The sequence below is a fragment of the Pteropus alecto genome, unplaced genomic scaffold, assembly GCF_000325575.1.
Source record: "Pteropus alecto unplaced genomic scaffold, ASM32557v1 scaffold177, whole genome shotgun sequence".
NCBI classification, from domain to species: Eukaryota; Metazoa; Chordata; class Mammalia; order Chiroptera; family Pteropodidae; genus Pteropus; species Pteropus alecto.
In genome coordinates this window covers 13,015,438-13,031,357 of record NW_006442207.1, presented here as the reverse complement: position 1 = coordinate 13,031,357, position 15,920 = coordinate 13,015,438, and the positions used below count along the sequence as shown (strand labels likewise).

The 15,920-nt window shown below is 34.5% G+C and overlaps 1 protein-coding gene across 3 annotated transcripts in view; it reads right to left on the bottom strand.

Annotated features, from left to right (window-relative positions):
- Window positions 1–4,521: 4,521 nt before the first annotated feature.
- The window catches only part of ARMH3 (armadillo-like helical domain containing 3), a 77,390-nt gene continuing 65,991 nt past the window's right edge, over window positions 4,522–15,920 (bottom strand). For all 3 annotated transcript variants that reach the window (XM_025039180.1, XM_006920957.3, XM_025039179.1), the window contains exon 23: window positions 4,522–4,675. In XM_025039180.1, the coding sequence (XP_024894948.1) occupies window positions 4,596–4,675 (80 nt within the window). In that variant the 3' untranslated portion in view covers window positions 4,522–4,595. The remainder of the gene's footprint in view (window positions 4,676–15,920) is intronic.

Below are 15,920 nucleotides of genomic sequence, written 5' to 3'. Positions count from 1 at the left end.
AAGGGCTTTTTTTGTGACATTCAGAATTCTATGCACAGCTTGCTCCAAAGGGTGTTAAGCTCAATGAACCTCTTTATCTAGAGGGTGCTGAGAGCTATCTTGTTCCTTAGCCTCCCCAGCAGAGTGTACATTTAAAGCTTTCCTCCTTCCCTCCTTTTTTTCCTCCATTTTACATTCTCGCCAAAGAGTCTTTTTAAGGTGAAGGAAAACAGTTACATAAGCACATAAGCAGGAAGTGGGGTGGTAGTGGACCACCTTAGCAATGGAACAAAAAGACCACAAGAGGCAAACTCCCTAGGTGAATAATTAGATTTACAAAGAAATGCACCAAAGTCTCATTCCAAATCCCGACTTGTCACTAACCGTAGCAATATCTAAAAGTCGTTCTCAAAGAAAAATTAAACTTTAGCTTAATGCATTCCAAATAAAGGGAAAAATTAATACATTAACCATAGAATTCAACCTTTACCCAACTTAAGAAAATTACAGATCAGGAGAAAAACTTATTTGTAGTGATTCAGCACTATTTCTATGAGAAACCACAGAATGGGATTGTGAATTTGGCACTAATAAAATGCTCATTAAATGAAAAGCATTAACATGTTAACTTGAAGAGATTCATTCTGGGCTTCAAATTACTAACCCTATAAGTTGTTTGATTAGATGAAGGTCAGATTTTAGTCCAACATTTTTCATTTTGTCTTTTGACTAGTAGGTTAAGAGTCAGCAGACATCTTCCTAAAGTACAGGACATCACTGGGGCAACCTGCTAAGTGGTGGCAGAAAATATTTAGCAGAGAAGTCTCCATGCAAACCTTCCCAAATGTTTTCTCCTTCCAGCCTTGCGCATGGCCCCTGAGTATTCTTCCTTTGTGGACCAGGAGATCTGTGAAGGCAGCTGCAGTAACCATTATACCGAGTGGCATTTTAAAGGTGGAGATATATTTTATCTTTTTTACGGCAAAGCAATGGAACAACCCTCCTATGGGGAGGAACAAACACAGGGCCCTATATGTTAATGACATCAGGTGTTCCAATAAAAATAGCAGTTTCTAAGCAGCTGCATTTTAAGAATATCTCTGAAGGATCAAACAGGAAAAGAGAGACAAAATGTTTAAACACAAATAACTTTGACAATTAAAGAACTAGCATGACTAAGCCATGAAAGAAAAATGAAAAGCAAACAGACTGACACTTGAGCAAATTTAGGCCTCCAAGCATGTGGAAGTACTTTTAATTTTTATTACACCCCAAAGAACAGAAAGGTCTGCAGCCTTTCTGTTGTCTTTCACCTGCTGGTGAAATACTATGTTAAGGTTGCCATTAGATGTATTGCATTCCAGAAGATCCCAAAGACATAAGTTGTAGTCTTCATCAACTGGCTAACCAGTCTCAGAGGCCCTCCCAGCTGTTAGGTGTCTAAAAATTTCACATGCAATCCAATCCCTTCCCATGGCTATCAAAAAACATACTATAGGAGAGGTGACTAAGAGTTTGTTTGCTCTGCCTTCGAAATCCTTTCCAGGTGTGGGATCAGCACAAATAACCTTTATAAACAACAGAAGTAAATGTCACATACCATCACCATTTTATTGCTAAGCTTTCACATACTCTATTCTTGATAATCAAGTTGGTGGCCAACAGTTAAAACCTCACAGTATCCCTGAGAGACCCACAGGTCCAATTTTCTGACAGTTTCTTGTTTTCGAAGCCACCCAAAGTTAATAGTGTTATAGATATACAGCATAAGCTCTTAAGAAAGAGAAAACGAGTATACAAAGGCAGCACTCGTTACTGTTGGCTCAGTGGAATACAGACTTCTTAGGCAAACCACTTTTTTTTGCCCTTAGCTGAGAAAATACTAACTCTGAGAAAAGAAAACTCCCTGGACCACCCTTATACAAGGCATTGAAGTCAAGCAAAGAAAAGTAAAACATCTTTTAAGGCTAAGGGTAACTAATATCTTAACTTTTATAGAAGGGACAAATGAAGACAAATTTAGGAAATATTCTAAGGTATGCTCAAAATGCCAAACCCAGAAAAAGAATTAAACATAGAAAATTAAACACGGAATTACCATATAATCCACCAATTCTACTTCTGCATAAATGCCCAAAAGAAGTGAAAGCTGGGACTGAACAGATATTTGTACACCCCTGTATAAATGACCAAAAACACAATAACCAAAAGGTAGAAGGAACTCACTTGGGTTTCATCAATGAATGAAAGAGTAAATAAAATGTAGCATATACATACATAATAATAAAATATTATGCAGCCTAAAAAGAAAGGAAATTCTGACACATGCTACAACAGGAATGAACCTTGAAGACATTATGCTAAGAGAAATGACTAGTAAAGAGGTCCAGAGAAGCTAAATAACATACTCAAGGTCACATATTAAGTGAGAGACAGAAACAAAGAAATTTAGTTTCTCAAACTCAAATTTCCATACTCCTTTCAATACATAATGGTGAGTTTTCTGTTCATCTCCATGGAAGCCTTTGATGCAACTCTACAGTAGGAATCATTGTGGCAAAAAGAGGAAAGCCCTGGCCTTAGGAATTAGAAGACCTACTGATTAATTCTCAACTTTGCCACATGACATTCGTGGGACTTTCTGCAACTCACAATATCTTTAAGACTCAGTTTCGTCATTGGTAAAAAGTGTATTTTTAAAAAGTTTAGAATACACTCTAGTTTATAGAGTTTGATGATTGAAGAAGACAGTATATGAAAGAGCAGCACAATGTTTAGAACTTATTAAATGAAAATAAATGTTAGAAAGAAAAAAAAGGAAGCTTTTGCAGGCTTAGCATCACCAATATTTTCCCCTGATCTGGCCTTTGTGTGATAAGTGACATTCAAACATCTCTTTCCAGTAATCTCTTTAAAAAACTGACTGCATCTTTGATATGTTTGACATATATTCCGAGTCTAAATCATTACCAGCAGTGAAGATGATGTAATTACTCTGCAGAAAGTTCATCAAAAAAGTTTGAGGAATGCAAATGAAGGTATAGGCCTAACACAGACTTGCACAGAGAAGGAAGAGGTCACAGTTATGGGCATTTGCTCAAAACTCTGCCCAGTCCTTTCTGGGCTATTCAAAAAAATGAAGACCAAGAGCTTAAATCAGCTGTTTGATGGCCCTTGAAAAGAATAAGGACAGCAGCCAAGCCAGAAGCAAATAAAAGGAAAAGCAACAAAGTAGGAGATAAAGCAAGCATAAAGGAATGTGATCAAGGAAACAGGACCCAAATGAAAAGGAGCTGCCTGGAAAGCATAAGTAAATACATGAATAAATAAACACAACATAAATTATACCCATATGCAGTTCATACGCTAGCCCAGAATATGGTGCTTCTTTCAAATACCCACATTTGTCATACTGCCCTCGGGTCACAAAGGGATATTTGGAAGAAGGCAGTTTGTAATTCCAGATTCTTACAGAAAATCACATTTATCATAAGGCCTCACTATAGTATCTGGTTTATTCACTAGGTGCAGATATGCATTTATTTCTGAGATTTATAAAACTGTTTCTGCTACAAAATGTCTCTGGGGTCAGGTAAGGCAGATCAACCTTCAGTGCAATCTTGTTAGCACATCTCACTCCCATGCTCCTTCAACCCAGCCCTCCCAAAACACATTTCACACTTTTCCTTCTGTTCCCATATGTGCCAAACACTACAGTAAATCACTGCAGGGACAGTATATTTTACCTTTTAAAAAAAGTAAAGAAAAGAGAAAAATATGAAAACAAACACTGAATCCCAGCTCTGCCGCACATTAGAATCTATACCAAGTTGTAAATGTACATTACTATTACTGGTAATGTCTGGCAAGGCTTACATCTGGAGCTAAATCAAGTTTCTCCATCTGTTGGGTTTGCCTCTTCCACTCAGCATTAATTTTTCAATTGTTTGCAAGAACAATTTAATAACTGTTGAGAAAATGGAAAATGATAGGCGCAAAGGGAGTGAGGAACATAAGAAAAGTCAGCTTTAGGTTTCCTAATACTGAAAGCACATTCTCTCCATTTACAAACAGCTCACTCCTGTGAGTGTCATTTCCTCAAACCCTAAACCAACTCTATGTATGACTCAGTTTTATCCAATACATATGGCACTCTGTAATTGCCTTGCTGTTTCCTAAGGGACCTAAAATGACTTAGCCTTGCGAGCTCCATTTGCCTTTGTTTACCACAAATAGAAATAGCCATGTAAAGCAAAACGTCAAAGTTCCAGATTCTCATGAGTCATTCTTTGAACCGAGAATGGCAGAAAATATTTTCAGAGAAAAGCTTTTAGGTGGCATATACACAGAAAATACTTTGGTAATAAAGACTACTGAAAAGGTCTTGCAACTATCTTTTGGTAAGAAAATTCACAGAAGAGCACTGTGAGCTATTTCAATGTGACAAAATGAAAATCTCATGTATTCCTGCTTTTCTTGATCAAGAGCAACAATTTCTTCCACTCCTACAGACATCAGTACTTAAAATAGTAATAGTGTTCAACACATTCCACTTAGAAAGGTACAATAAGCCTCAGATGAGCCAAGGAACTCTGAAAGAGAGAAATTTTCATTCCTTACCTGATATTAACCAATGCGTGGGTCACCTTGCTAGCTGCTTCTTTCCACTGGCCTGCATTGGTAGAAAGCCTCAGGACTGTACAGAAGGAAAGAACAAAGATCTGTCAGACCACTGGTATAAAACACAGATATGAGGAATGAAGGCACATCTCAGAATAGCACTATCAGAATAACCAAACAGAGCCTGTACCAACCTTCTTTTTAAAATGTCCTCATCCTAGAGAAAAATATAAGGGCTTATTTTCAACTATTTTCATGGGAATTTTTTTCTCTAACTTTCCATCTACTTTCTATCAAGTTACTTTACTCCTCCTCTGCCTTGGGTTCCCCTTTCTCCACTCTCTGCTAATAGGTTTCCATACTTAGTTTTTGCATCGTTTACAACTATACTTAGGTGGTGGTATGAAGATAACCCGGCTGCCACATTTATCATTTCCTTAATGGCCAGGGTTAATTTGGCTGAATTGGTAGGCTGAGTTAACTGTCCCCTCCTGTTCCAATAGATTTTTCTCCTAAAGGTCTAAACTGGGTCAAACAGGACAAAAAACCTTGCCAGATTAAGGATGGTCATGTTTTAATCAAGGAGTAACCTGTTCTAGTTCTCTGATTTAATTGTGTAACTTATAACATGAATCAACAGGAATATTCTTCCCTTCTCTGACCAAATTCTCTTTTCCACACTTATCCACAGGAGGATAATAGAAATATAAACTGTTCTCTTTCATCTATGAGCTTTAAGGCCACACATTACAGTACCTAGACTATTTCAGAAAAGAGATAAACCAGCAATGCTCCTTGAAAGAACAAGCACATGATGGGCACTCTAAGTACATGTTTTTAATGAACTAATACCTAATAAGAGCTATATATGTAGAGTTTACTATGTGCCAGGAACTAGTCAAAGTTGCATTACATGCAATATAGCACATGGATGAGAAAACTGACACCCAGGGGAGACAAGTAATTGATCAAGTCATTCACACAGCTGTAAGTGATGGAGCTGGAACTGGAACCTGGAAGGAATGACTCTAGAGTCTATACATACAGAGTGAGTGGTAAAGAGTATGTACTCTGAAGCCACCTGTCAAGGTTCAAGTCCAGCCTCTGCCACTTACTAGAGAATAACAGCAATACTTATATGAAAGGATTACTGTGAAAATTAAATAAGTTAATGTGTGTATAGAAAGCCTTAGATCAGTGCCTGGCACACAATTAATGCTATCTAAGTATCAGCTATTATTAATTTAAATAGACTACCTCCCAAACAAATGAATCAATGTACCTGAGACTTTCCCTAAGGAAGGAAATTGGAGCTTAACATTGAGAGATGTGTAACCAATCTGCATAGGAACTTTCTGAGTACATTGACTACCTGCTTCTGACCAGTATTTCTCTAGCAAGAGTACCAAGAGCAGCTCTATCGGAGGGCTGAAATATAGCAAGAAAACTCATATGGCTGCTCTGCATCTGTTCTAGTAATAACACATTTTTATAATTCATGCAATTTTATGAAAGATAGAAGCCTTAATAAAACATATTATCAGAGTGCTGCTTTTCTAATTTATAAGATTTAGTGCAGGGGATCTTGGTATAATTCCAAGTTAGAGCTCTACAGTCTGAACTCACGTTTCACTCAGTGTATGTGTAAATTTATTCATGTAATGAATAAACTGTTTTAGCAGGTCATATCCTTTTCAACTCAATTGTGAAATCTGTTTAGATGTGTTTGTTTTTCACTAGATCCTCCACTAGATCATAAGTTCTCTAAAGGTGGAGACCTAAACATTTATGGAACTGAGCTGAATTTTCTGCTCCTTACCTCAAATGGGTATTTTAACTCTGTCCATGGATTATTTCTCTGTAATATCCTGTCAGCTCTGCTTCTTAGTGAACAGGCACCCAGCTGACCTTATCACTTCATTTCCTTTGGAAACGCCTTAGGCTTTTAAATTCTTTTCTAAGTTATCAAATTTAAACACAAAATGATTTCAAAATACCCTAAAAGCCTCAGACTAAGGTAATCTTTTATGTAGTAAATTATGGTACACAAAAATAACATATACTACATAGCCATTGAAAAGAAACTTAAGTCATAGCAAAAACTGAAAACCACAATTTCCATAAAAAAAAAAAGAATGGTTAAATAAATTATAGCCATACTAAGGAGAGAGAGAGAGAGAGAGAGAGAGAGAGAGAGGGGAAAATTACCCTCCCCCCCAAAAAAGAAAAATTTTATGATAAGTCGTAAACATCTGTACTCCATAAACAAAAGCATACTTCTTTAAGACAAAATAGAGAAAAGAGAGAGAGAGAGAGAGAGAGAGAGAGAGAGAGAGAGAGGAGAAAATTACCCTTCCCCCCAAAAAAGGAAAAAATTTTATGATAGATTTTTAAAAATTACACAAAAAATTTTATGATAGTTTTTAAAAACACAGGATAACATGTTTACAACTATGTAAAACTACTCATACACGCAGGCTAATATACAACTATGAAACAGTAGTAATACTAAAAAAGATTATAAAATTTTTAATTTTTTACACTTTCCTTTTTCTTTAGTATTGGTAATTATCTTTTTTTTTTTAATGAAAAAACAGTTCAAACTATGGTTATCATTTATGGTTCAGAGCAGCTCCTGTGGAAGTCCTTCCTAGTCAGTGGACTTCATTGCAGTAAATTGATGCCATGGGAACATTAAAGGCATACCTTTATCAAAAATGTGTCAGAGAGCCTTCCTCTTCTAGTCATAAAATAAGAAGACATAATTTACCCTCTAACCTTAACAGAAAACTAGAACTAAACTAAATATATGAAACAACAGTTATCAGACATTGGACAACATGTATACAGGACTGTGATCCATAAAGGAGGAAAACAAACAAGGTGAGCGCTACAATTAGTCCAGTTTAGCACACAGAGAAGTTTCTAGCCTGCAAGTTCAAGGAGGAGGAACCAAAACAGAACACAGAAGTCTTGCCAAACCAAAGACATAAAGTTCAGTATCTGGAGAGGCCAAGGCACCTAGATTTTGTGGGGCAGAGTATTATAGAGGAGGGAGTTTGTCAGGGAACTCTGGAGGTTTGTAGAGGGGCCCTCTTACATCTTTTGCTGAGCACTGATCAACGTATATAAAAGTGGAAAATACCTAAGGCTGGAATAAAGAACTACTGGAAAGGAGAAGAAATTGCGGTACTCATGGAGGGTTCCACACATAAGATAATTTGTGTTTCTACCAGTGAGACTGGAAAGACCTACTAATACCTGGGTTATCAGGTAGAGTCTATGGATGGGTACTACATTAATAATGGGCTGAAATTAGTTATATTAAAGGTTGCTCTCTCCACCTACCCTAACAACCCTTGAAAGCAAACCCTGAAACTGATTCCACATAACAAAATCATATTCCAGAACAAAGTCCAACATTATATAAAGAAACATAAAATCTAGCACATCATTAACATTACAACATCCAAAATCCAATTAAAAAATTGCCAGGTATTCAGAGAAGCAGAAAATTATGACCCATAAGCAGGAGAAAAATCAGTCAATAAAACAGATCTAGACATAAAAAAAGATGATGAAATTAGCAGACAAGGGCATTAAAACAGCTATTGTAAATATGCTCCATATGCTCAGGAATATTGAGGAAAATATAAACACAATGAGGAAGGAAATGGACATATTAAAATAGAAGTCCGAGTCGAACTTCTGGGGAAGAAAAAATCTTTCTGAAATGAAAAGTACACTGAATAAGATGAAATGAAATTAATGAGATTAACAGCATATTTTAAAATACAGAAGAAAAGATCAATGAATTTGAAGAAGAGAAACTAACTAAAATGAAATCTAAAGAAAAAAAAAAAAGAACAAAAAACCCACAAGTTTAGTGGGACACTGTACACACACACACACACACACACACACACACACACACACACACCCTCTCTCTTTCTCTCTCTCCAGAGGATTATAGCTAAACCCGAAGTCTACACAAGTCTATAACATTAAAAATGTCCAGGTAATTTTGTCCAGGTAATCCGAAATTACTCAATTTATAAAGGACCAGGACATACAAAGAACCAGAATATCCGATAAAACAGGAAAATGTAACAAATTGTTAAGAGAACAGATAAACAAATGTCTGAGATGACACAGATGTTAAAATTACCAGACTTTTAAAGCAACTCTCATGACTATGCTCCGTGAAAACATGGTAAACACAGTTGAACGGAAAGACAGAACTTCTCAGCAGAGAAATTGAAATATAAAAGAACCAATTAAAACATTTAGAAGTATATATTATATAAAGTTAAAAATTCACTAGATGGGCTTAACAGCAGAATGGATTGACACAGCAGTCAGTGAACCTAAAGACAGAACAACAGAAGTTATTAAATATGAAGAACAGAAAAAAATAAATAAGGCATCAGGACCTGTGAGACAATATCAAAAAGTCTAACGTTTGTGTTACTGTAGTCTAAGAAGAAAAAGAGAAAGACATTGGGGCAGTAAAAAATTTGCAAAATAGAATGGCTAAAAACTCCCAAATTTGGTGAGATTCAAGAAACTCAGCAAACACCAAACAGGATAAACTCAAAGAAAAGCCATTCCTACACATATCATAATCAAACTACTGAAAGCCAAAGGTAAGAATAAAATCCTAAAAGAAGGTGGAAAAATACAATATATTACAAACAGGAGAACAATGACTCAAATAACCATAGATTTACTTTCAGAAATCATGGAGGTCAGAAAAAGGGGAATAACATCTTCAAAGTACTTAAAGACAGGAATTGCCAACTGAATATTTTACATCCAGCAAAAATATATTTCAAGAATGAAGGAAAATAAAAAAATCTTATCACCAGGAGGACTGCTCTAAACAAAATGCTAAAGAAAATTCTTAAGACTAAGGGGTACAAAAAAAAAAAAAAAAAAAAAAAAAAAAAAGAAGAGAAAAGAAAAAGAAAGAAAGACTAAGGGATACCAGAAGGAAATTTTGATCTTCAGGAATAAAAAGAGCAATAGAAATAGAAAATATCTAGGTAAATTTAAAAAAAAAAATTTCCTCTGAAGTTCTTTAGGATATGGATGATTGTCACAAGCAAAAATTATAACATTATCTGGTGGGTAATGTATGTAAATGTAATACATATGACAACTATACCAACAAAGTAAGTGTGGGGGTTGGTGATTAAAGGCCCCTGCAGAGTACCAAGCTTTTACATTTTATTGAAGTGGTACAACACTAACTATAAGTAGACTGCAAAAGGTATATATAACGTAATCCTAGAGCAACTGCCAAAAATATACAAAGAAAAACAACCAAAAGCCACTTGGAAAATTAAAATGGAATATTAAAAATATTCAAATCATCCAAAAGCAAGCAGAAAAGGAGATACAGAAGAAAAAGGGGAGAAAACAGAAAATAAATGGCAGAACTAAAAGAAAATGTATCAGTTATTACATTAAATGTATATTGTTTAAACACCAAATAAGAGACTGTCAGAATGGATAACAAACAAGACCCAATTACAAGCTCTGTAGAAGACAGCCACTTTAAATGTAAAGATATAAATAAGTTAATAGTAAAAGGATAGAGAAAAATAGACAAGCAGACACTAAACAAAAGAAAGCCATATATTCATATCAGACAAAGCAGAGTTCAGAACAAAGAATATTACCAAGGATAAAGAGAGATATTACACAATAACGAAAAGGTCAATTCACCAAGATATGATAATTCTAAATGTGTACATACCTAACAGCAGTGCTACAAAATACAATAACCAAAAAGTGAAAGAACTAAAAAAAGAAATAGACAATCCTACAATTATATTTAGAGATTTCAACAGTCCTCTTTGTCAATTTAGAACAGGTAGACAGAAAAATCTGTGAAAACAATGAACATCATCAAACAACTTGACCAGACTGAAACTTACAGAACACTCTACTCCAAGAACAGAGTACAAGTGCATAAGGAACACTGACCAGAATGGACCATATTCTGGGCCATAAAACAAGTCTTAATAAATTTCAAAGGATTAAAATCACACAAAGAACATCCCTGAACCAAAAGAAATTACTAACAGAAAGATATCTTTAAAAATCCCCAAATATTTGGAAATTAAACGACACAGTTCTAAATAACCCAAAGATCAAAGAAGAAATAACAAGAGAAATCAGAAAATATGTTGAACCTGAATGACAATGAAAACATAACAAATAAAAATCTGTGAGATAGCAGCTTAAAGTAAGTAGTATTTAGAGGGAAATTTATAGCACTACATATTTATATTAGGAAAAAAGTTTTCGTATCAATGATCTAAGCTTCAATCTTAAGAAAATAGCAAAAGAAGAACAAATTAAACTCAAAGCAAGCAACAGGAAGTAAATAAAGAGCAGAAATCAAGGAAATGAAAACAGAAAAACAATAGAAGAAGAAAAAAAAAAAAATCAATGAAACCAAAAGCTGGTTCTTTGAAAAAACATCAATAAGCTTAATATACATGTAGCCAGACGACCAAAATAGAGAGAAAATACAAATTGCCAAGATCAGAAATGAAAGGAAATCAGTACACTCTACAGATATTAAAAGTGAATATTATAAACTACTGTGTGCTCATAAACCTCATAACTTAAGAAATAAAACAAATTCCTTGAAAGATACAAACTTTTAAGTCACTCCAGAAGAAAAAGATAAATAGTCCTACATCTATTAAAGAAACTTAATTCATAGTTTAAAATCTTCCAAGAAAATAAATTCCAGGCCCAGCTGGCTTCATTGACAAATTCTACTAAACGCTTAAGGAAGAAATAACATCACTTCTCAACAAATTCTTCCAGAAAATAAAATGAGAGAACATTTTTCAATTCTTTTTAAGGTCAACAATACCTGATACTAAAGCCAGAAAATGACATTATAAGAAAATAAAATTACAGACCAATGACCAATATCCCTCACGAATATTTGAAAATCAAATCCAGCAACACATAAAAATAATAAATTGCAATCATGTGGAGTTGGTTTACCATTCAAATATCAATGAGTTTCTATAGTAGGAAAACCATATGATCATCTCAATAAATGCTAAAACTGTTTAACAGCGTCTAAAATTCATTAATGAAAATAACTCTCAGGAAACTAGAAATGAAGGGGAATTTCTTCAACCTGATAAAAGGCATCTACAAAAAACATAGTGCTAACATCATATTTAATAAAAAATAACTGAATCCTTATACTGGAAACAAGGCAAGTATATCAATTCTCACTACTCTAATTTAATAAACTGCTGGAGGTCCTAACTAGTGAAATAAGGCAAGAAAAAAAAGGGAAGAGATATAGATTGAAATGGAAGAAATAAAAAAATGTTTTATTTGCAAATAACATGATTGTATACGTAGAAAATCCCAAAAAGTTTACAAGAAGCTACTAAATCTAATAAGTGAGTTTAGCAAGATGACAGGATACAAAGTCAAATTCAAAACTCAAGTGTTTCTATATATTAGCAATGAACAAATAAAAACTGAAATTCTAAAAAATACCATTTACAACAGTACCAAAATCCATGAAATACTTTAGGATAAATTTAATGAAATATGTGCAAGATTTGCATGCTGAAAACTATAAAGTATTGATGAGAAAAAATTAAAGACTTCAATAAGTGGAGAGATATATTCTGTTCAGAGATTGTAAGATATATTAAGATGTCAATTTTCCTCCGAATGGTCTATAGATTCATCATAATCTTAATCAAAATTCTAGTAGGCTTTTGAGAAAAACATACACTAAAATTCATATGGAAAAGTAAAAGACCTAAGATAGCCAAAACAATTTTGAAATAGAAGATCAATGTTGAAAGACTCACATATCTGATTTCAAGACTTACTATAAAGCTACAAGACAGGATAATTTGTAAAAGACAAGACATATATATCAACAGAACAGAATACAGGGTCCATAAATATACCTACATATGTAAGGCCAATTGATTTTTGACAAATGTGCCAAAGCAATTCAATGGAGATAGTTTTTAAAAAACGGTGCTGAATAAACATCCACATACAAAACATGAACCTCAGTCCAAACCAAGCAGTATATAGAGAAATTAACCTGAAATGAATCTTATACCTAAATGCAAGGAGCTAAAATTATGCAACTTCTAGAAGAAAAGAAATAATTATTTTATCCTTGAGTTACAACAGAAAAGAGCACAAACCGTAAAACATTAGTAAACTGTATTCATGAAAATTAAAAATATCTTCAAAAGACATTGTTAAAAAAATGAAAATGCAAGCAACTGTCTGAGAGAAAATATTCATAAAACACATATCTATTAAAAGACTAGTGTGCAAAAAATACAAAGAAATCTTACATCTCAAAAATAAGAGAATAAACAACCCAATTCTCCTCATAGAAGAATTCTAAACAATTTATGTAGCTACTCTCCCCTCAAGGAGGTAAAGCTTAACTTCCCCACCTCCACCCCCACTACCAACTTTAGTGCTGGCTGCATTTAGTGACTTGCTTCCAAAGAATAAAGCAGGGAAAGGGAGAAAAAAACAATTCTGCAGAGGAGAAACTCCACAAACACAACCTTAACCAAGTAACTGAGGTTAACATCACCAGTGGTAAGGCATATTGATAACATATACCCCCAGTATGATAAAAAAAGGCCACTCTGACTCTGCGGCATTCTTCCCCAAAACCCATAAGTCTAGTCCAAGCATGAGTAAGTCATGAGACAAACCTAAATTGAGGAAGATTCTATTCAAAACTAACAGGGTCATGAAAAATAAGGAAACACTAAGAAACCATCAGCAAGAAGAGACAAAGGAGGCATTATGACTAAATGTAATGCGGCAACACAGATGGAATCCTGGACTATAAACAGGACACTGGAGACAAAATTAGTAGAATCTAAATAAAGTCTAGAGTTTAATTTAGTTTTTTTTTTTATTTGTGGTATTATAAAACTTACCATCTTAACCATTTTTAAGAATACAGATCAACACTGTTAAATGTACTTACATTGCTGTGAAACAGATCTCCAGAACCTTTTTATCTCGCAGATGAAGCTCTACATCTACCAAAATAAAAAACCCTTTGCATGCTACCCTCTACCCCCGGTAACCATCATTCTATCTACTGCATCAATGAATTTGACTACTTCAGATACCTCACATAAGTGGAATCGTATTGTCCTTTTGTGACTGGCCTATTTCATTTAACATGTTTTCAATATTCATCCACATTGTAACATATATCAGGATTTCCTACCCTTTTAAGGCTGCACAGTTACATGTATGTGCCACATTTTCCTTTTCATTCATTCACTGATGAACATTTGGATTACTTCCATTTCTTGGCTACTGTGAATAATGCTGCTACCAACATGTGTATGTTATTTTTTTAATGGGCAAAAAATCTGAACAAACACTTCACCAAAGGCGATATATGGATGGCAAATAAGAACAGGAAAAGACGTCCAACATCATTATTCATCAAGGAAATGCGAATTAAAATCATAATATCACTATATACCTATAAAAAGCCAAAGAAAATTTTTTAAAAACTCCTGGCTAGGATATGGAGCTAGGATATAGCTCTTGCATATTGCTGAAGGAAATGTAAAATAGTACGTCCACTTTGGAAAACAGTTTGGTGGTTTCTTATAAAGTTAAACATATACTTACCAAATACCCAAAAATCTCATTCATAGGTATGTAACCAAGCAAAATGAAAACTTGTGTTCACATAAAACCCTGTACGACAATGCTTATACAGGCTTTATTTATAATTCCTAAGAAATGGAAACCTCCCAGATGTCCTTCAACTGATAAACAGTCTAAGCTGGCATATTCCTACAATGGAATATTATTTCATAATAAAAAGGAATGAACTACTGATACATGCACCGACATGGATGAATTTCATATGAATACTATATTTAAAAAAGCCAGACTCAAAAGCTATAGAATCCCCTCTCTCCTTCTTTCCCCTTGTGTATACATATATTTTTTTTTTACTTTTCTTCTTTTTAAAAAAAAAGGCAGAGATGTGTGGACAAGAAACTGATCACTGATGCTAGGGGTGAGAGTGAGTGGAAGAGCTGACCTCACAGGAGCACAAGAGAAATTTTGGAGATGATGAAACTCTTCTATAGCTTGAATTTTTATGAAAATTACACTTCTTTATGCATTTGTCAAAACTCAGAACTATATATTTAAAAGGGTAAATTTTACTATATCTAAAAAATACACCTCAAACAACATGACTTAAAAAAGTTTTTTCTACCAGAAGTTTTATCATAGTTTATACGAAATGAAGAACATACTAAAACAAGCTATCTCCATTTGTTATGTTTCATTTAGTAAAAATTTTCACTTTCTTTTCCTATTTGTGTTCTCCTGGTTAACATTATAATTCCCTTGGCGGATTTGAGCATTCCCAGATATCCTCTTTTATCTTGTTGCTATAGCAACAAGGGCTTATCTCATTTGACTGTGTACACAGCCCAGTTAAGCAGGTATGACAGGCTTCTATAAAATATCTCTCAACTCCTTTCCTCATTGAAAGACATCTTTATTCACCTATTGATGGATGCTATAGCTTCTGTGGCAGCTCTTCAGCATCAGAAAATTCTACATTCTTGAAAACAAGGATGTTGGTAAAACTGGGTAGATGTGGTACACTGAGCAAATTGGCCAGTGGGAAGTCTGCTAGAGGGTTCTCATGGAGACTTCCTAGCTCCTAAAAAAAGAGACATGTGTCTTGATGTGACAAGTGGAACTTGCTATTCTGAGAGGAGCTGACCTGACGCTAAAAGCGATTATACTGCGAATGAGAGCCGAGAAATAGAAAAAAATCTGGGTCCTTGCAAACTTTGTAAGGCAACTGATCACACCACTGTGGAACTGTCATTCTTTAGAATTCTTATAAAGTAAAATAATTTTCCTATTGTTTAAAATAGTTTAAGTCAGAGTTTTTTGATATTTGCAGTTGAAAACATTCTACTAATACAAGGCCCTACTCCCAACTACCTAAGTCATCATAGCAAAGCTATAAATAGCTCTCTCTTAAAAGTTTTCCTCTACTGTAAAAAAATAAAGTCAATTAGAAAAAAAAAAACTTCTCCTCCTAGACAATCCTTCTTTTCCACTGTTTCCTTCTACTCCTTCTCCTGGTACTTATTCTAAATCCCCTCTGTTTTTCTCATGATACAGGAGTTCCAAGCAGAAGATAGAACTTTCACAAATAGTCTCAACAAAAGGGATAAAGCAGTGACAGAAAGCAGATCAGTGGTTGCCCAGGGATGAGG